General features: G+C 37.4%; 1 protein-coding gene across 3 annotated transcripts in view; it reads right to left on the bottom strand.

Moving 5' to 3' along the window:
• MTDH (metadherin) overlaps positions 1-22,444 on the bottom strand; it is an 89,737-nt gene that overhangs the window by 28,004 nt on the left and 39,289 nt on the right. For all 3 annotated transcript variants that reach the window (XM_036995249.2, XM_036995251.2, XM_036995250.2), the window contains exons 3-5: positions 3,026-3,110; positions 2,136-2,312; positions 671-736 (exon numbers count right to left, since the gene is read on the bottom strand). In XM_036995249.2, the coding sequence (XP_036851144.1) occupies positions 671-736; positions 2,136-2,312; positions 3,026-3,110 (328 nt within the window). The remainder of the gene's footprint in view (positions 1-670; positions 737-2,135; positions 2,313-3,025; positions 3,111-22,444) is intronic.

The following is a 22,444-nucleotide window of genomic DNA, read 5'->3' as shown; positions in this document are numbered from 1 at the left end:
ACTGTAATATGTAGCCAGGATTGAGAACCATGGGAATGAAGAAAGCAGAGTTAAGAACAAGCCTGAAACAAGAAGGTGCTTTTTCATTTCTGAATTTACATTTTACTATAATTCTTTAGTCTTCAGGTATGGTACCTTACTTAATTCACTCTTTATCATAAATGAGTAAATAAAGCATATTTTATAATTGTGAAGCACTGAATTAACTTTCAACCATAATCCATCTATTGTGAAGTATTTGACACTGTTAAGGAAGCAGTTTAGAAGCTTACAGGTATTAGGCTTTTTCCTTAATCAACAGGGGTTAAGGTCTTTTATCCCATATGTCCCTATATTAAACCCAAGTCTCAAACAAAAATCCTTCTTTTCTCTATTGGCTTCAATAATGCAAGCAAGAGTCAAAATTGCATATAAACTATTACTAAAATAGTATTTTTACATATGGGGGAAGGGGAGAAACAACTAGAACATACCAAAGACTGTTAGAAGTGGGAGTGATATTTCTTATCCGTTTTCCAAAATCTCTGGACTGTGATTATGTTACTTTAGTAATTAAAAATCATTTCTAAGCCTTTTTTTCCTCCTGTATCATTCATATGAGGAAAGAGACATGTATATAAGTTTCTATGTTGATGGGCCTTCAATTTAAGTTACATGTAATTTCTCTCACCCTGAAGTGTAGAATCTCCTTTTCCAGACTTAAAGTTGCTAACTTGAACATTTAGATGAGAATCACCTGGTTGAAATAGAAATAAAATTTATTTAATACTAAATAGTCTACTATGCACATTAAATTAGAAGTAACATACAAATTAAATTTTACTTAATATTTTTAATAAATTGCTCCTTCAAGTACTAAATTGTTATACTGGAAAAGAGTCAGTTTTACTCACAACATATTTCACTTGTCCTTAAGGTACTGACTTCTCTAGTTACCATATTTTTAGTCAACTAAAATGCCAATAAAGGACCTGGAAAACTGCCCAAGTATATAGAGTCTGCTGTTCTATAAGGGTTATCAAGATTCTTTTAAGTAGGAACTAGAGAACTGGGCTCTGTAATTGGATTCAACTTTGCCACCTCTCAAAATACCAGCTGCCTTTTCAACAATCCTGGAAGCAAACACATCAATTTAAGAAGAACTCTGTCAGTATTTGCGACCAGGACTTAGGAAATATGGCATGAGGTGAGAATACATGTTATAACAAAGATATTATTTCACTAACAAGCATAATGATCAAAATGCATAAAAAAAACATCATGACACAGGAGTGTGCTAGAAAGGAAGGCATGCTCAAAACTGAAGAAGTCACCAATAGAAGCGCTAAAGCGTGGCTTGCTAATATGTGATAGTGAGAATGGGTAAGTAGAAGTCATTGCTGTATCAAAGCAATAAATTCCAGTAAGTCATTAAACAAAAATATAAAAGGTAACAAGGCTTTGGAGAAAAAGAAAGTGGTCTGGAGTGGGGGTGGGCAGACAATAAAAAGGTGACAGAAGAAGCAAGTTGAACAGTATCACTGCAGAATGATGTCTCCAGGGCAAAAATGATTTTAACAATGTAAAGAGCTACCAAGAAGCCTTCAATTTTGGAAAGTTTGAGCATCTGAAGAATATTAGCTTAATAACCCCTGAAGTTCCAGTCTAGCTTTACTCAAACATCTATGGCATTCTCAAAAAGTCAGGGCGTACCTTGACTATGAAGTCAAGATAGAACCTGCAATATCCAGAACATGGAATATCCAGTTTCATCTTGGAATGAAAGCACAAACATGCAGAATGGTGACAAATAATTCCATTTAATTAGTGTCTTGTCCAATATAAGAAATGGAAATGTAATAGAGCTGGGGCAAAGCAATAAAGACGAGAAAGAAAGGCAACATCATTTTCTCAAGTGACTCAAGGCAGAAAGGCAATTTTAAGTTAATAGGCCATTCATTAGGCAGTATGTAACAAGTAACACTGCTGGTTATCAGGTAAACCAGTATGTGGTCTACAATGCTCTCATGAAGAAGGGTATATCAGCACAATGATGTAATAAGCAGTTCAAAATAGACTGTGACGTAATGGTATTTTGTACATCTGATTAAAAGGAGTAGGATTTGATGTATCACTCTTATGTTCCACTAATATACCTTTATTCTTCTTGGAACCAACAGGAAATGATGCAGTTGTAAGTTGCTCGGTGGTAACTGTGATGGCATTTTCTATCCCAGGGATAGTTGAATCCAATGAACCAGAATCAGTCTGCACCTTATCACGTTTACGCTGCTGTCGTTTCTCTCTGTGACTAATTTTAGTTTCCCAGGCTCCTGACATAGCCCCAGAAAAAAAAAAATTATTCAGCAAGGGGAAGACAAAAAAGTTGTAGTTTTGGAGGGGAAAATGGGGTGAGGCACACAAAATATGATAAGTTTAAATGTTAAACTAAAATCAGTGTGATTATATTAATTTATCCTAAGAATCTATTCTACAGGCTATGTTGTTTTAGGTAGCTAACTAGCATTATTTCCATTATTTGTTCTTGCAATTTTAATCAAATCTGTCATCTATGGTTTGACAAAACGATAGATGTAAGTCATTTTATACATCTTTTTATCTTGCTGGACAGAACTGATGAGTGTAACATAAATTAATTTTTTTTTTGGTAATGTCAATAAGGGGCTTACTGAACAATTTTGTTTATAGCCTTATAGAGAGTGTATATTTACAAGTACCGGGGAAAGACCCAGATCACTTCTGGAAACAAAGGCAAAACAAATGGCTTTTCAGTTTCTCAAGATAAGGAACCAGACCTTAAATTTTATAGCAGTTCCATTCAGGAAAAGCACTATTAGATACTTAAATAATTCAGATAATTTAAATAGTGTCTACTAACAGTGTTACATATTTGTAGATTAAAATCTATAGTTATTAAAAAAGAGCTGGATACAAGATTAAGTGAAACAAATGCAGCTTTTATATAATGCACCTTGGTAAAAAAGGACTAAAATTTTTTCTATAATCCTTTCACTTGCTCAAGTACCTTCATCAACTTCCTTTCCGTCATGGCGTGAATTGTTTTGCACTGCTTTAGCATCTGACTTTGATTTCTTCTTATTTTTCTTTGACTGAAAGCAAAATAGAATGTTACTTAATATTTCATTATGTTTTTGAAAAGGCAGGAGTCAGTCAAATACATAATGAAATGTATAATGCTGACAACCAAAAATATTTAATGTTTGATTAAAAAACACATCAAAGAGCAATAATAATATGAAGTTACAACTTAGAGTAGTTAGTATGTGCTAAGTGCTTTACACTTGTTTTCTTCTTTATTGCTTTAAAAAAAAAACTCACTGGAGAAGGTATTATTCCATTATACAGACAAAGAAATGGAGACTTAGAGATGTTAAATATTAAATAGGCTGTTTTGGGTCATATTAAGTTAGTAAATAGAGTCAAATTAGGAAATAGGTCTATCTGGTTCCAAAGTCTGTGCCCTTAGAAACATGCTATCCTAACTGACATAATAAATAAGGTACTATAAAACCAGGTGTTTTCAGAGCAATGAAATAAAAACCTGTTGCTGTGTTCAGAAGGAAATGATGAACTGATTATTGCTGTATAGATTTCATAAAGCAGATTGTGCACATACCCTACATATAACAAATTAATGAATCAGTTGAACAAAGTAGATAATATTTTATCAGTTTCAAAGCAATATGAAAATATCTGGGATTTGTATATGGTAGATGCTTAGTAATTCCTTAAAGAAAAAAATACCTAAACACATACAGGATATGGACATTTATGAAGAGCCTTCCAATTCCCTTCTGGTAATACTATTTTCTTCCTTCAACAGCTTGCTAAAAATAAAAACTTCAGAAAGACAGAATTTCTATAGTTAGGTAAGAGCTTCCAGAAGAGTACTAATTTTCATAAAGCAGTGATTTTATTTATTTATACTTCGTATTTACTCATTTGACTATTTACTGAGATTGGCTATGTATGTATTATTGTACATTATCTTAGAGTTATTTATTAAGTTTAAAATAAAAAGAGTGTATCTTGATAATAAGCCTTTTTTATGGGTAAGGTGTAAATGACAGTTTGGGTAAGCAGTAAATGATGGTTAATTGGTTTTCTTATCAGTAAACTACTTGCAAATATTCTCAGGTGGCATGACTTCTTAGAGGCAATTAAAAATACTTGACAATGGGAGTACATAAAGAACAATTAAAACAATTTTTTTACGTTCACCATACTTGATTTGCATTTGTTTGTTTCTTTGCATGTTCTCATTATTAACTATCATATTTAATGTACTGCTTTACTACATCTACCAAACCAGGCTGGAATTCACTTAAAAAAAATTGAGGTATCATCCACATACCATAGTATTTACCACTTTTAAGTATGTAATTCATTAATTATGCCACTAAGCTACTTTCTGACTGTCTCTCATATTCACTGTTAAGTAAAGAAAACACAGAGCATCTGTCAGTTACGAACTAGAGCAGGAGTAAGCAATCTTTACATAAATATTTAATTGAATGGGTATGACTGTGTTCCAATAACATTTTATGAAAATAGGCATCTGGCTAGATTTGGGAGTCTGCAGTTTGCCAAGCTCTGGTCTAAAGCAGAACTGTCCAAGAGAAATATAATGCAAGACACATATATGTAATTTAAATTTTCTAGCAGACACATGTTAAAAAGTTAAAAGAAACAGTTAACAATAATTTTAATAACATGTGTAACCCAACATATTCAAAATACTATCATTTCAAAATGTAATTAATATAAAAAACTATTAGGATAGTATGAAAGAGAGTAATAAAGAGCCACATATGGGAAGTGGCTTCAAATTAGATAGGTCAAACCTACATGAATGAACTAAAGTAAGATACCCCATTTTACACCCAAGGAAACTGAAGCCATAAAAAGATTATATAAATCGCCTAAGATCATAGGGTTACTAAGTGGTGAAACCAGTACTAAGATCCAGTGGATTTCACAGCCTGCTCTCACAAACGCTCTGCTATTCTGTCTCTCTACACTTAATTCCAAATACAAATATAATCATGTATTAGCCACGGTGACTTTGGGCTAAATCATTCAAAACACCTTTCCACCTTTCCTTAACTGTCATATGGGACAAAAATTCCCACTAACCTCACATAGGTTCTTTTAAGGTTTAAATAAGATGTGAAAAACAGATTGCTAGCTACAAAGCACTATATATAAATAAGATATTTTAAAGGGGGGAAACTGAAAAAAGGATAGAAGTGACATTCATACAGAAATATACTATGATTTGTCACTAAAATAAAATCTGCAGAAAAACAAGGAAGATTATCTTGGTTTAAGCTTCAGTTTTGTTTGATTTTAATACCTTTAAAAGTAACTAACCAAAAAATAATGCTTACCTAGATGAGACTTAATAATGTACCATAAAAAGCTTTAAAATAAATAGGCATACATACTACTATTTGCCCCAGCTATCCTACTGAGGTAAATGTCTTACTTTTGAGCAGCTCTGCTACAGCGTATGTTTTTAAGGAAAACTGGCTCCCTACTTACCATGTCCTTTTTCCCTTCCATTTGTTGTTAGTCTCCACCAAGGAGCCAGGTGGATTACTAAACTAGCCTCTCTTGAATGGTCTTCAGGCAATCAAGATTTATTGAATACCTACTATGTCCAGACAGTTTTAGGAGATTAGTACATAGAACCAAACAAAAGTTTCTACTTATGAAAACTGCGCTGTAATCTAATAGTAGAAATAGACATGTAAATGGGACACTAGGAGAAATTCTTACCTTCAATGGTTACCCTTCCAATGCTCACCTCTCAACATATCTGTACCTAATTAATTTACATTCCTATTACAAAAAATTCAGGCATTTGCCTACCATCTATAAAGACTAATGACTTCCTTATATGACAAATAATGTCTTCCACAAATTAATCTCAATCTTCTATTCTTTTATTCACATATATAATCATTTGATTCCAACAGATGGTCATATATACCATTTCTGTCTTTGCCTAAGCTGCACTTACTGTGGACTTTCAAAAGTATTGCAGCCAGGGAGCTTAGGGTGTTTTTTCTTTGTACCCTGAACCATCTGCTCCCCTACTGATGTTCAATATCTGAAATGACCTGTACTCATATTTTTCTTAGCTTAAATACCACACATTTGCTTCACTGTCACTTTTCCCCTTTCCTCTTCCTTAAGTATATACAATCTTATATCTCTAAACATTTAAAACTGCCATGAATTTGGCCATTTGTCACAAACTTTCTTGTGAAATTTCTAATCCTGTTTACAGTTCAAGTGTATGGCTTTTCTAATGATACTATGAAATTGTTAAAAGCAAGAGAGAGATATTTTATTGTATTAGCAATAGAATCTTTACTTTATTTTAGACTCATGATAGGCACTGATATAAGAAGATGAAGAAAAAGAAATCTACCCTTGATGTAGTCTGTCTAGCATTAGAAATTAGTAGGGGCTTGGACATAACATGAAGCAAACTACCTCTGGCCAAAAACTTCCAACATTATTTGAAGTAGACATTACTTAAAACAGAAGTGATCCTAAGATTTGTAAAGTATATCTTTTCCTACTTACAGGCCTACATTATAATTTCACATTTTGTCTTCTCCAACTCATACACACAATACAGACTTTACAAAAATATGTAACTTATAATAGTCTTATTAGAATAAATCTGTTAGTAGTGTGTTAAACAGATTACCTATGAATGCACATGTATGTATGTGTATATACTGCTATTCTGTCTCTCTACATTTAACTCCAAATACAAATTTAATAATGTATTAACCATGTGGTTTTGGGCTAAATCACTAAACCCCTTTCCCTCACTGTCATATGGGACAAAAATCCCTACTAACCTCATATGTGTGTATGTGTATACACCCTTCCAATGTTTACCTCCCAACATTATCTGCTTTCACCTTCCAACATACCTGTGTGTGTATATATACACACACACAAAAAATAATATTCTTAAGAGAACAATGAGATAAATGTACAATGACTACACACAAAGTATATAATGGCTTGGGATTTAATAGTTACACCTTGAACAGCAAATAGCTCCATTCTTTTAAATCTAGACAATAAAAAGGCTTTGATAATCATTAGATCCACTATCATTACCTTTTAAAACTGCTGAAAAATATATACAAGATACAATGGACTGATGATTCCTATGATGTCTATGAAATTAGTTTACAGGATTCTAAAATCTCATTAAGAATAATCCAAATAATGCAAATAATGCAACATAAAGGAATGCCAATACCCAGATGGCAATCCATGTATGGAATATGCAGTAACTCATTTAAATAGAATATCTAAGTATGCCAGGTAGAGGGGTTTGCTGTTCACTCTTCCGGCAGTGGGTTTGTTTTTCTTATACTTGTATGAGAAAACACTGAGCATACAGTCCAAAATGTTTATTTGAAATCTTATATATAACATATTATTCATAGTATATACATTTGTAAAACATAACTACTTTACAGCAATATGACTGAATATGCTTATTTTTGAATAATCTAATTTCATTTATTCTAATACTTAGTATTAAAAACTATGGTTATCTGAGAAAGGTACAGAGATCCAAAGGAGGACATTTATTATTGACCATGCTTACTAAATCATGACATTAATTTTCAAACTCATCTTTTATAAATACAAGTGTTTTTATAAAAATGTAACCAGTAAAATTTAATCTTTCTCAACATTAACCAGTGTTCCTGAAACTAAATCTGAAAGTTCTAGTTTCTCTGGGTATTTTTATTAACAAATGGATTCACTAAAAAGACAAAGTTTTAAAAAACTGGTTGTATTGCTATCACTTATATAGCCTTTCCCAATTAATCCATTTATGTCTCAAAATAATACTGTGAGGCAAATGCTATCATTTCCACTTAACAGATGAGAAAAGGGAGGCACTGACTGACTAAACCCCAAGATCACATAATTAATAAGTGTTAGATTTGGGATTTTAATCCACATAAGCATGCTCCAGAATCTGTACTGCTTGTATTTTTGTTAGAAAACTGCTGTAAAGCTGTTAAGTTGTAGAGATACAAGAATATTCGTTAACAAATCATTTTTAATAAAATCACATAGTGATATAAACTTCTCAGAGAATATTTTTCATTACGTGAGTTTCTTTAAAAAAATCAGTTATTTCCTAACACCTTGTTAACCTATTGCTTAACACTGAAGGAACAGATGAAGCATAATTTTTCCCCAAAACTATATGCTAAGTAGACAACCACTTGTCATTCTAATAATAAAGATAACATATTTTAAACACTTGATTTTTGGTGAAAAAAAGATGTGAGGTTCACTCTTGAAGTTTTGCTTTGTTTTTATACTGAAGTTAGTCAGCTTTATAAAAGTATTTTACCACAATATAATCAATGTGTCTTCTTTGGAGAATAAAAGATGATTACCACCTTGCACTTACTGTAATATAAAGGTTTTGATTTCCAATTTGCAGCCTTGAATTAATCTCTTTTGCCATCAGTTTTCAAGACTAGAGTTAATGATTTCATGCATGCTGCTATCCATATAACCTTATCTTCCTATCTCCCAATTTGTTTTGGTGGGGTTTAATTCCAGTCCAGTGGCCCCTCCATCAGTGGTTTAAATTCAGCTTTTGCACACAAAAAAATTTAGTGACATACTGTTCAGAATATGTCTTTGTAGGTATTTCTCATTTTTAATTGCTCATGAAAGTAGTTCTTTATGCATTTCAATATTGAAATAGAGTCTACCAAGATCCCCAGCCTGTAAACACCTTTTCCTTTTCCTTGGAAAAGTTGTACTTTCAATTTGCAATTTGCTCTAGTAACTATTTACCTAAGTCATAAGCAATGTTTTCTGCTGCACCCAAAAGTATATGCTAACAAAGGAATGTGTTTTGGTTGTCATATTATTTTTATTTATTAAAATATCAAAATACAATCTTATAATAGTTGCAAATATACAACAGTGGTTCAGTATTCACCCATATTATCAAGTCTTCAACCCCTCCATGCGGTCACTGTCTATCAACACAGCAAGATGTCATAGTCATTAATTGTATTCTCCCTGCTGTATTACTGTCCCTGTGACCTACCTATGTTGTGATTGTGAATTATTGGGCCTCTTAATCCTCTTCTCCCTCCCCAACCATGGTTGCCAATCCCTTCCTTTTGGTAACCATCCGTCCCTTCTTGGTGTCTGAGTCTACAGTTATTTTGTTCCTTTTGTTTTGCTTTGTTTTTATACTCCACAAACGAGTGACATCATTTGGTATTTCTTTCTCCACATGGCTTATTTCACTGAGCATAACACCATGTAGAACCATCTATGTTGTTGCAAATGGCAGATTTCTTTTCATTTTATATCTGAATAATATTCCATTGCGTATATGTACCACACCTTCTTTATGCACTCATCTACTGATGGACAAGTAGATTGCTCCCATGTCTTGGCTATTGTTACTGGTGCAGCAATAAAAACAGGGGTGCATATGTCTTTCCGAATCAGGGCTCTTGTTTTCCTTGGGTAAATTCCTGTAAGTGGAATTACTGGGTCAAATGTATTTCTATTTTTGATTTTTAGAGGAACCTCCAAATGCTTTCTGCAATGGTTGCACCAATTTACATATCCACCAAGTGTATAAGGGTTCCACTTTTTTCTGCACCCTGGCCAGCATTTGTAGTTTCTTTTGTTTTATTTTTATTTGGTTATTTATTTTTATTAAGGTACCATTGATATGCACTCTAATGAAGGTTTCACATGAAAAACATTGTGATTACTACATTCACCCATATGATAAAGTGCCCCCATACCCCATTGAAGTCACTGTCCATCAGAGCAGTAAGATGCCAGAATCACTACTTGTTTTTTCTGTGCTACACGGTCTTCCCCATGAGCCTCTCACCACATATACTAATCATAATACCCTCAATCCCCTTTTCCCTACCCCCCACCTGCCCTTCCCCACCTATCACCTTTGATAACCGCTAGGCCCTTCTTGGAGTCTGTGAGTATGCTGCTGTTTTGTTCCTTCAGTTTTGCTTTGCTGTTATACTCCACAAATGAGGGAAATCATTTGGTACTTGTCTTTCTCCGCTTGGCTTATTTCACTGAGCGTAATACCCTCTAGCTCCATCCATGTTGTTGCAAATAGTAGGATTTGTTTCTTCCTTATGGCTAAATAGTATTCCATTGTGTATATGTGCCATCTCTGCTTTATCCACTCATGCACTGAGGGACACTTAGGTTGCTTCCATATCTTGGCCATTGTAAATAGTGTTGCCAGAAACATAGGGGTGCATATGTCTTTTTCAATCTGAGAACATGTTTTCTATGGGTAAATTCCTAAGAGTGGAATTCCTGGGTCAAATGGCATTTTAATTTTTAGTTTTTTGAGGAAAATTCATATTGTTTTCCACAATCGTTGAACTAATTTACCTTCCACCACCAGTGTAGGAGGGTTCCCCTTTCTTTGCATCCTCGCCAGTATTTGTTTAGTCTTTTTGATGCTGGCCATCCTTACTGGTGTGAGGTGGTATCTCATTGTGGTTTTAATTCGCATTTCCCTAATGATTAGTGATGTGGAGCATCTTTTCATGTGTCTGCTGGCCATCTGAATTTCTTCTTTGGAGAATTGTCTGTTCATATCCTCCGCCCATTTTTTTAACTGGGTTATTTGCTTTTTGGGTGTTGAGACGGGTGAGTTCTTTATATATTTTGGATGTTAACCCCTTGTCGGATATGTCGTTTACAAATATATTCTCCCATGCTGTAGGATGCATTTTTGTTCTGCTGATGGTGTCCTTTGCTCTACAGAAGCTTTTTAGTTTGATGTAGACTCCCATTTGTTTCATTTTTGCTTTTATTTTCCTTGCCCGAGGAGATGTGTTCGGGAAAAAGTTGCTCACGTTTATATTCAAGAGTTTTGCTTATGTTCTCATCTAAGAGTTTTATGGTTTCATGACTTACATTCAGGTCTTTGATCCTTTTTGAGATGACTTTTGTGTATGGAGTTAGAAAATAATCCAGTTTTATTCTCTTACATGTAGTTAACCAGTTTGGCCAACACCAGATGTTGAAGAGGCTGCCATTTCCCCACTGTATATCCATAGCTCCTTTATCATACATTAATTGGCCATATATGTGTGAGTTTAAATCTGGGCTCTCTATGCTGTTCCATTGATCTACCGGTCTGTTCTTGTGCCAGTACCAAATTGTCTTGATTACTGTGGCTTTGTAGTAGAGCTTGAAGTCAGGCAGTGTAATCCCCTCAGCTTTATTCTTCCTTCTCAGGACTACTTTGGCTATTCAGGGTCTTTGGTGGTTCCATATGAATTTTACAACTATTTGCTCTAGGTCATTGAAGAATGTTGTAGGTACTCTTTATAGTGTTTTTTAATGTGCAATATCATGTCATCTGCAAAGAGTGAAAGTTTAACTTCTCTAGAACTACTATGGTGAATGCAAGTGGGAGAGAGGGCATCCTTGTCTTGTTCCCTATCTTATAGGAAAGGTTTTCAGCTTCTTAATGTTAAGTATGATGTTGGCTGTTGCGTTTGTCATATATGGCCATTATTATATTGAGGTACTTGCCCTCTATACCCATTTTGTTGAGAGTTTTTATCATGAATGGATGTTGAATTTTTCTTGAATGCTTTTTTAGAATCTATGGAAATGATCATGTGATTTTTGTCCTTTTTTGTTGATGTGGTGGATGATGTTATGGATTTTAGAATGTTGTACCGTCCTTGCATTCCTGGGATGAATCCCACTTGATCATGGTGTATGATTGATCCTCTTGATGTATTTTTGAATTTGGTTTGCTAATATTTTGTTGAGTACTTTTGCATCGATGTTCATCAGGGATATTGGTCTGTAGTTTCCTTTTTTTGTGGTGTCTTTGCCTGGTTTTGGTATTAGAGTGATGCTGGCTTCATAGAATGAGCCAGCATCATAGAATGAGTTTGGAAGTATTCCCTCATCTTCTGAATTTTGGAAACTTTAAGGAGAATGGTAGTATTATGTCTTTTCTAAATGTCTCATAAAATTCAGTGGTGAATGCATCTGGTCCGGGGCTTTTGTTCTTGGGTAGATTTTTTCATTACTGATTCTATTTCAGTAATTGGTCTGTTTATATTTTCTGTTTCTTCCTGGGTCAGTCTTGTAGGGTTGTGTTATTCTTAAAAGTTGTCTAGTTCTTCTAGATTATCCAGTTTGTTAGCATATAATTTTTCATGGTATTCTCAAATAAATCTCTGTATTTCTGTGGTATCCATAGCGATTTTTCCATTCTTATTTCTGATTCTGTTCATGTGTAGACTCTTATTTTCTTGTGAATTTAGACTATTCAATTGGGAAATTGGGATTGTTCTTCCTTCTTTAAATAGTTCTGGATTGCTATATACTTTCCTCTTAGAACTGCCTTCGCTACATCCCACAGAAGTGGGGCGTTGTGCTGTTCTTTTCATTTGTTTCCATACATTGCTTGATCTCTGTTTTAACTTGGTCAGTGATCTATTGATTATTTAAGAGCATGTTGTTAAGTCTCTATGTGTCGGTGAGTCTTTTTCTTTTTGCAATTTATTTCTAGTTTTATACCGTTGTGATCTGAGAAGTTAGTTGGTACAATTTCAATCTTTTTGAATTTACTGAGGCTCTATTTGTGGCCTAGTACGTGGTCTATTCTGGAAAATGTTCCATGTGCACTTGGGAAGAATGTGTATCCTGCTGCTTTTGGGTGGAGTGTTCTGTAGATGTCTGTTAGGTCCATTTGTTCTAATATGTTGTTCAGTGCCTCTGTGTCCTTACTTATTTTGTCTGTTTGATCTGTCCTTTGGAGTGAGTGGTGTGTTGAAGTCTCCTAAAATGAATGCATTGCATTCTATTTCTTCCTTTAATTGTTAGTATTTGTTTCACATATGTCAGTGCTCTTGTGTTGGGCGCATAGACATTTATAATGGTTATATCCTCCTGTTGGATTGACCCCTTTATTACTATGTAATGTCCTTCTTTGTCTCTTGTTACTTTATTTGTTTTGAAGTCTATTTTGTGTGATACAAGTACAGCAACACCTGCTTTTTTCTCCCTATTGTTTGCCTGAAATATCTTTTTCCATCCCTTCACTTTGTCTGTGTATGTCTTTGGGTTGGAGGTGAGTCTCTTATAGGCAGCATATAGATGGGTCTTGTTTTTTAAATCCATTCTGTAACTGTGTGTCTTTTGATTCATGTGTTCAGACCATTTACATTTAGGGTGATTATCAACATATATGTACTTATTGCCATAGTAAGCTGTGGATTCGTGGTTGCCAAAGGTTCAAGGGCAGCTTCTTTACTATCTAACCATCTAATGTATATGACTTACTACGCTATTATAAACACTGTCTGATGATTCTTTTTTCCTTTCCCTTCTTTTTCTTCCTCCTCCACTCTATATATTAGGTGTCTTATTCTCTACTCTTTGTGTATCCCTTGACTGACTTTGCGGACAGCTGATTTAATTTTTATTTAGTTAGTATTTAATAGGTCTACTTCCTTTGTTGTGGTTTTATTTTCTCTGGTGACAGCTATTTAGCCTTGGGCATACTTCCACCTAGAGCAGTCCCCTTAAAATACACTGTAGAGATGGTTTGTGGGAGGTAAATTCCCTCAAGTTTTGCTTATCTGGGAATTGTTTAATCCCTCCTTCAAACTGAAATGATTACCATGCCGGATAGAGTATTCTTGGTTTGAAGCCCTTCTGTTTCATTGCATTGAATACATCATGCCATTCCCTTTTGCCTGTAAGGTTTCTGCTGAGAAGTCTGATAGGTGATGTTTTTTCTCTCTCTAGCTGCTTTTAGTACTCTGTCCTTGTCTTTGATCTTTGCCATTTTAATAATTTTATGTCTTGGTGTTGTCCTCCTTGTGTCTCTTGTGGTGGGAGATCTGTGGACTTCCAAGGCCTGAGAGACTATTTCCTTCCCTAGATCGGGGAAGTTTTCAGCAATTATTTCTTCAAAGACACTATCCCTTTTTCTCTCTCTTCTTCTTCTGGTACCCCTCTAATGTAAATATTTTTTCTGTTTGGATTGGTCACACAATTTTCTTAATATTTTTTCATTCATAGAGAACCTTTTTCTCTCTTTGCCTCACCTTCTCTGTATTCCTGTTCTCAGATTTCTATTCCATTAACATTTTCCTCCACCTCATCTATCTGCTCTTAAATCCTTCCATTGTTTGTCTCATTTGTTATCTCCCTCCTGAATTCATCCCTTAGCTCTTGCATATTTATCTGCAGGTCCATCAGCATGCTTGACTTTTATTTTGAAATCTTTTTCAGGAAGATTGGTGATTTCAGTCTCACCAAGCCTTCTTTCTGGTGTTTGAGGGATTTTGGATTGAACAAGGTTCTTCTGTCTTTTCATGGTGATGGGAGTGGTCGCTGGTGAGTGGTGCATGTATCAGCTGGGAGAACAAAGTCCGTTTTTGCTTGCTGGTTGCCTTGCCTGTCTCCAGTCTATGCAAGTTAACTGCGCATAGGGAGGGGCCTCTGGGTTAATGCCCTAAACTGCTGTGGGTGGGGTGGCCTTAGGGATGACCTAGGGCAGTGGTGGGGGTCGCAGGCTAGCATCACGTCTGTCTGCCACAAGGAGAAAGCCTCTTTGTGTCTCCTGGTCTTAGCGCCTGCTCCGCTGTCTGTGCCAGTTAACCACATGCTGGGAGCAGCCTCTGGGTTAATCCTCTGGATGTGGCAGCCTTTGGGATGGCCTAGCGCACTAGCGGGGATCGCAGGCCAGCAGCACGCGTTGTGTCATGAGAACAAAGCTCCTTCGTGCTCCCCATTCTCTGCACCTGTCTCCTCCGTCTGTGCCAGTCAACGCCATGCAGGGAACAGCCTTTTGGTTAATCCCCTGATCTGCCATGGGCAGGGCGGCCCTCAGGTTGACCTAGGGCACTGGCGTGGGTCACAGGTGTGTGGCATGTGTTCTGCCGCTGGAACAATGCCCCTTCATGCCTTCCGGTCTCTGCACCCATGTCCACTGTCTGTGCCAGTCAACCACATGCCAGGAGCAGCCTCAGGGTCTGGGCCAGTTAGCTGTGCACAGGGAGAAGCCTCTGTGTTAAGCTGTGTGGTTGTTGTAGGTGGGGCTGCTCTCTGGGTAATCTGCAGCAATAGCAGGGACAGACAGTTTCTCATAGGTGCCAGTGGGGAAAAGGAACGGTAGGGTGTTTATTGCCCTGAGGGTCCTCGGAGCTCTGTTGCCACCCAGGGTGATAGGGCACTTGAAGTTCCTTAAAGTTCCCAGCCTGAGTGTGACAGGATGATTTTGTCCACCAGCTAAACCTGTGTCCCTTTAATACTTTAAAAGTGCCTGCTTTTCTTTTGTCCCAGGGCAGCTGGCTGTGGGAACCTGTTTGCAGTCTTAGTCTCAGATTTTGCTTTTCCAGTCCTCTTAATACCCAGAGCACCATGCAATATGTGTCTGTGCTCCTGGGCCAGATTACTAGGGCTGGTTAGTTAGCAGTCCTGCGCTTCCACTCCCTCCTTGCTCTGATTCTTTTCCTCCTGCCAGTGAGCTGTCATGGGGGAAGTGTTCAGGGCCTGCTCGGTGGTGGCTTTGTACCTTACCCTTTTCCATGAGATGTTGGGTTCTCGCTGACATAGACTGCCTGGTGTCCCGATATGTCTGGTCACTCTTGTAGGAAATGCTGTATTTGCTGTATTTTCAAAATATATATGGTTTGGGGAGGAGATTTCTGCCACCCTACTCACGCTGCCATCTTTTCCTCTTGATGTGCATATAATTTTTATTTTGAAACCTCTTTCAGGAAGATTGATGAGTTGTTTTACTTGGTCCTCTTTTTGGTGTTTGTGGGAATTTGGTTTGAACCAGGTTCCTGTGATGTTTCATATTCATATTTGTATGTGGCACCATTAAGTGCCCAGAAGCTCTACTCTGTAGAGCTGCTCAGGCCCTGGAATGATGTGAGGGGACGCAGGGGAGTGGCACTGGTGCCTGTCAGGAGGAAACAGTTGTTTCCTGCTTCCTGGCTACAGTGCCTGTCTCTATTTTCAGGGACAGTGGGCCAAGCATGCAAGTAAAGCAGCCTCTATGGTTTGCTCATGTAGCTGCCATAGGTTGGGCCTCCTTTCGCTGGCCTGGCGCAAGGGCAGTGCAGCCGGTTTGCGAGTTGCTGCCGGCTGGGTGGAAGGCCTCTAGCAGCTCTCTCGCTGTTAGGAAGTCTCTCAGACTGCCCACCTTTCTTTTGTCCCAGAGCGGCCGTTTGTGGATCCCTGTTTTCCCCAAGCAGCTGGAATCTCAGTCTCTCCAGGTATTCTGCCTGTCTTAGCTTTCCAACCACACTAATCTCCAGAGCACCAAGTAACGTAGGTTTCTGCTCGTAGGTCAGATCTCCAGGGCTGGATGTTCAGTAGTCCTAGGCCTTCACCCCCTCCTGCTCCATGTCTCTTCCTCCTGCCGGTGAGCTGGGGTTGGGGATGGGCTTGGGTCCCTCCAGATCATGGCTTTCATAATTACCCTGTTCCATGAGGTTTGTTCTTTTCTCCAGGTGTATGCAGTCTGGCGCAGCCTTCTTTCCTGTTGCTTCTTCAGGATCAGTTGTATTAACTATCTTTTCATATTATATGTTGTTTTGGGAGGAAGTTTCTGTCTCATGTCTCACACTACCATCTTTAATCTCCCTCTCTCTTGACGTTTAGACAGTAGTACAGGTGTAAGGTAGTATCTTATTGTGGTTTCAATTTGGATTTTCCTGATGATCAGTGATGTGGATCATCTTTTTATGTGCTTGCTAGCCATCTGAATTTCTTCTTTGGACAAGTGTCTGTTCAGATCCTCTGTCCATTTTTTAATTGGGTTATTTGTTCTTTGGGGTATTGAGGCATATGAGTTCTTTATAATAATGGATATTAACCCCTTATTGGATATGTTGTTTTTGAATATATCTCCCATACTGTAGGGTGTCTTTTTGTTCTGCTGATGGTGTCCTTTGGTGTACAGAAGCTTTTTAGTTTGATGTAGTCCCACTTGTACATTCTTGATTTTGTTTCCCCTTTTGAGGAGATGTGTTCAGGAGAAACTTGCTCATGTTTATATTCAAGAGGTTTTGGCCACATTTCCTAAGAGTTTCATGGTTTTATGACTTATATTCAGGTCTTTGATCCATTTCAAATTTGCAGTTGTGTGTGTGTCTTATTCAGTTTCATTCTCTTACATGTAGCTAACCAATTTTCCCAACACCAGTTTTGAAGACTGACTTTTCCACATTGTATATTCACGGCTCCTTCATCATACATTAATTGACAATATATATGTGGGTTTGTATCTGGGCTCTCTATTCTCTTCCATTGATCTATGGGTCTGTTCTTGTACCAGTATATCAAACTTTTTATTTCCTAGGCTTTGTCATAGAACTTGAAGTGAGGGAACGTAATCCCCCAGCGTTATTCTTCCTTCTCAGGATTGTTTTGGCTATTTGGGATCTTCTGTGCTTGCATATGAATTTTAAAACTATTTGTTCTAGTTCTTTGAAGAATGCTGTTAGTATTTTGAAAGGGATAGCATTGAACTGTTTTTGCTTTAGGCAGGATGGCCATTTGATGATATTAATTTTTCCTATTGATGAGCATGGGATAGATTTCCATTTATTGGTGCCTTCTTTAATTTCTGTGGGTGTCTTGTAGTTTTCAGAGTAAAGGTCTTTCATCTCCTTCCTTAGATTCATTCCTAGGTATGTTATTCTTTTTGATGCAATTGTAAATGGAATTGTGATTTCTTTCTGCTAATTCATTATTAGTATATAGGAACACAACAGATTTCTGTGTATTAATTCTGAACCCTGCAAATTTGAATTCATTTATTAGTTCTTACAGTTTTTTCATGGACTCTTTAGGGTTTTTTATGTACAACATGATGTCATCTGCAAACAGTGACAGTTTAGCTTCTTCCTTACGAATCTGGATGCCTTTTATCTCTGTGTTGTGTGATAGCTGTGGCTAGGACCTCCAGGACTGTGCTGAATAAAAGTGGGGAGAGTGGGCATCCTTGTCTTGTTCCCGATTTTAAAGGAAAGCTTTTAGCTTTTTGCTGTTAAATATGATGTTGGCTCTTGGTTATTTGAGGTATGTAACCTCTATATCCATTTTGTTAAGAGTTTTTATCATGAAGGGATGTTGAATTCTGTCAAATGTTTTAGCATCTATTGAGATTATCATGTGATTTTTGTCTTTTTTGTTGATGTGATGTATGACATTGATGGATTTACAAATATTGTACCACCCTTGCATCCATGGAAAAAACCTCACTTGGGATGACTTTTTTGACATCTTTTTGAATTGTTTGCTATTATTTTGTTGAGAATCTTTCCATGTACGTTCATCAGGGATAACTGTATAATTTTCTTTTTCTGTGGTGTCTTTGTCTGATTTTGCTATTATAGTGATGGTGGCCTCATAGAATGAGTCTGGAAATATTCCCTCCTTTTGGAATACTTAAGAAAGATCTGTAGTATCTCATCTTTAAATGTTTGCTAAATTCATCAGTGAAGCCATTTGGGCCAGACGTTTTGTTTTTCAGGTAGTTTTTTTTATTACCAATTCAATTTCATTGCTGGCAATTGGTTTGTTCAGATTTTCTGTTTCTTCCTGGGTCAGTCTTGGAAGGTTGTGTTTTTCTAGAAAGTGGTCTATTTCTTCTAGGTCATCCAATTTGTTGGCACATAACTTTTCATAGTATTCTCTAATTCTTTGTATTTTTGTGGTGTCCATGGTGATTAGTCCTTTTTCATTTATAATTGTTTACATGTTTACACTCTTTTTTTCATGTCTGGCTAGGAGTTTATTTTCTCGAAGAACCACCTCCTGGTTTCACTGATTCTATTGTTTTATTTGCCTCAATTTTATTTACTTCTGCTCTAATCTTTATTATGTCCTATACTTTGGGCTTCATTTATTGTTCTTTTTCTAGTTTAATTGTGAGTTTAGACAGTTCATTTGGGATTGTTCTTGTTTCTTGAGATAAGTCTCAATTGTTGTTTGCTTTCCTCTTAAAACTGCTTTCATGGCATCCCACAGGTTTTGATCTTTTGTGTTGTTTTCAATTGTCTCCATATGTTGCTTGATCTGTTTTAATTTGGATATGGATCCATTGATTATTTAGAAGCATGGTGGTTAGCCTTCATGTGTTTGTAGGCTTTTTTTTCGTGTCATTTATTTCTAGTTTCATACCTTTGTGGTCTGAGAAGCTGGTTGGCAGTTTCAATCTTTTTAAATTTATTGAGGCTCTTTTTGGTGGCCTAGTATGTAATCTATTCTGGAAAATGTTCCATATGCACCTGCAAAGAATGTGTATCCTGCTGCTTTAGAGTGGAGTATCTTTAGGTCCATCTGTTCTAATGTATTGTTCAGTGCCTGTTTCCTTATTTTCTGTCTGGTTGGTCTATTGGTGCGAGTGGAGTGTTAAGTCTCCTAAAATGTGGTGCAGTCTATTTACCCCTTTATCATTATGTAACGTCCTCCTTTGTGTCTTGTTACTTTTTTTGTTTTGAAATCTATTTTGTCTGATACAAGTACTGCTACTCCTGCTTTTCTCTCCCTATTATTTGCATGAACTGTCTTTTTCCATCCCTTCACTTTTAGTGTGTGTATGTCCTTTGGTCTGAGATGAGTCTCTTGTAGGCAACATAGAGATCAGTCTTGTCTTTGTATCCATTCTGCCACTCTATGTCTTTTGATTGGTGCATTCAGTCCATTTACATTTAAGGTGATTACTGATAGATATGTACTTATTGCCATTGTAGGTTTTTGATCTGTGGTTACCAAATGTTCAAGGATAGCTTCATTACTAACAGTCTATCTTAAATCGGTGAGTACTCTATTTCTAACACAATAGAGGTACTCCCCCCCAACCTTTCTTCTTCTCCTTCCTCCATACTTTATGTATTAGTTGTCATATTCTGCACTTTTTGTGTATCCCTTGAATGATTTTGTGAGTAGACTTAATTTCATACTTGCCTGGTAACTAATTGTTCTACTACCTTTACTGTGGGTTTATTTTCATTGGTGACAGCTATTAAGCCTTAGGAACATTTCCATCTGGAGTAGTCCGTTTAACAGATCCTGTAGGGCTGGTTTAGTAGTGTTGAAGTCCTTCAACTTTTATCTGAAAATTGTTTAACCCCTGCTTCAAATTTAAATGATATTCTTGTTGGGTGGAGTATTCTTGGTTGGAGGTCCTTCTTTTTCATTGCATTAAATAGATCATGCCACTCCCTTCTGGCCTGTAGTTTGCCAATAGTCTGATGGGGTTTCCTTTTTAAGTAATCTCTTTTCTCTGGCTGCTTTCAGTACTCTTTACTTTCCCTTTGTCTCTCTTTTCTTCTGGTACCCCTATTATGTAAATATTGTCCCATTTGGATTGGTCACACAGGTCTTATTCTTTCATTCCCAGAGATCCTTTTTTCTGTTTTTTTTTGGCTTGTTTTCTTGCTCCCCACTCTCCAGGTCATTTACAACTTTTTTAACCTGTGAAAGCCTATTAAATGCCTCCATTGTATTTTTCATTTTAGTTACTGTATTCTTCGGCTCTGAGTGACTCTTTAGCAGGTGTATCTTTTTGTTGTGGTCCTCCCTGAAATCTTGAATATTTTTCTATAGATATGTAAGCATGTTTATGACTTTTACTTTGAAGTTTCTATTAAGAAGACTAGTGATTTCAGTTTCATTCTGGTTGTCTTGTAGTTTTGTTGGCATATTCTATTTACATTAGAATATATTGGTCTACCTTTTATTTTGAATGAATCCTCTTGCACTTGCCTTATAACACACAAGCATCAGTCATTTGGAAAAGACTATTTCATTGAGTTATACACACCTTCCAAAATGTTAAATCATTCCATTATATATAATATTAAAAATCACGTATTTGTTAATATCATAACTGATGTCGTAAGAAATTCTGTAGGTACTGGGATGTTGTCAGACTCATGTTGGCCAACACAAATTCTCCAAATTTCTAATTTCCAACTGGCAACAAATCATTTTATCATTTCCAATAAATACTATTAGTAGTTTTCCTGAAGTGACAGGATCTTGATTATTTCTGAGAAAATGTCTGTAAATACCCAAGTCTAAATACCTGTGGCCTCTTTATTAGTTTATCTTTCAGGTAAAAATGGAGTAACATGAAATAAGTAGCTAGTCCAGCTTTCAAAAGTGTCTTCCCGGAGAGCCAAGATGGCGGCGTGAGTAGAGCAGTGGAAATCTCCTCCCAAAAACACATAGAGCTATGAAAATATAACAAAGAAAAATCTTCCTAAAATAGAGACCACAGGACACAGGACAACATCCAGACCACATCCACACCTGCAAGAACCCAGCGCCTTGCGAAGGGGGTAAGATACAAGCCTTGGCTCTGCGGGACCCGAGCGCCCCTCCCACCGGCTCCCGGCGGGTGGAAAGAAACCGGGGAGGTTTTTATTTTTTTTTTCGGCGAGTGCTTTTTGGAAGCCTTAAAGGGACAGGGAGCCCGGTGCTAGGGAGGCAGGGTGGCGGGACTGGTGAGAGGGTGCCTGGGACCGACGCCTGAGGACAAAGAATATCCCGCGTTTTTCCCTGCGGGACCGGTGGGCGGGTGCCTGAGACCGGCACTTGAGGACGGAGGAAATCGCGTGTTTTTCCCTGTTTTTTTTTCTCTCTTCGGCGAGTACTTTTTGGAAGCCTTAAAGGGACAGGGACCCTGGTGCTAGGGGGGCAGGGCGGCGGGACTGGTGAGTGGGTGCCTGGGACCGGTGCCTCAGGACAAAGAATATAGCGCATTTTTCCCTGCGGGACCAGTGGGCAGGTGCTTTTTGGAAGCCTTGAAGGGACAGGGACCCTGGTGCTAGGGAGGCAGGGCAGCAGGACCAGTGAGCGGGTGCCTGGGACCGGCGCCTGAGGACAAAAAGAAAAAAAAACACGTGTTTTTCCTTTTTTTTTTTTTTTCTCTTCCCTCTCTCATTGTTGCTGCTGTTGTTTTGGCTTGGAGAGTGCTTCTTGGAAGTCTTAAAGGGGCAGGACAGGTCACTTAGACCAGAGGCAGGGAATCTGGGGATCTCTGGGCACTCTAACCCCCTGGGGAGCAGGGAGCCCAGAGGCCCCTTATGGAGATAAATAGCCTCCCAGACGCTCCCCCTCCAACGGGGCTCCACCATTTTGGAGGAGCAGCCCCAGCCAGGCCACACCCACAGCAACACCGGAAAAAAACCCCATAGCAACCGGGCAGGAAGCAGATGCCCTGTCTGGACACAGCTGCCCAGCACAAGCCACTAGAGGTCGCTATTCTCCCAGGTGAGGAAGGCCACAAACCAACAAGAAGGGAAGCTCTACCAGCGGTCATTTTTACCAGCTCTGC

Source organism: Manis javanica, chromosome 2 (assembly GCF_040802235.1).
Source record: "Manis javanica isolate MJ-LG chromosome 2, MJ_LKY, whole genome shotgun sequence".
In the NCBI taxonomy this organism is placed as follows: Eukaryota; Metazoa; Chordata; class Mammalia; order Pholidota; family Manidae; genus Manis; species Manis javanica.
Note: the sequence above shows the minus strand (reverse complement) of the source record. Positions and strands in the feature narration are given on the sequence as shown.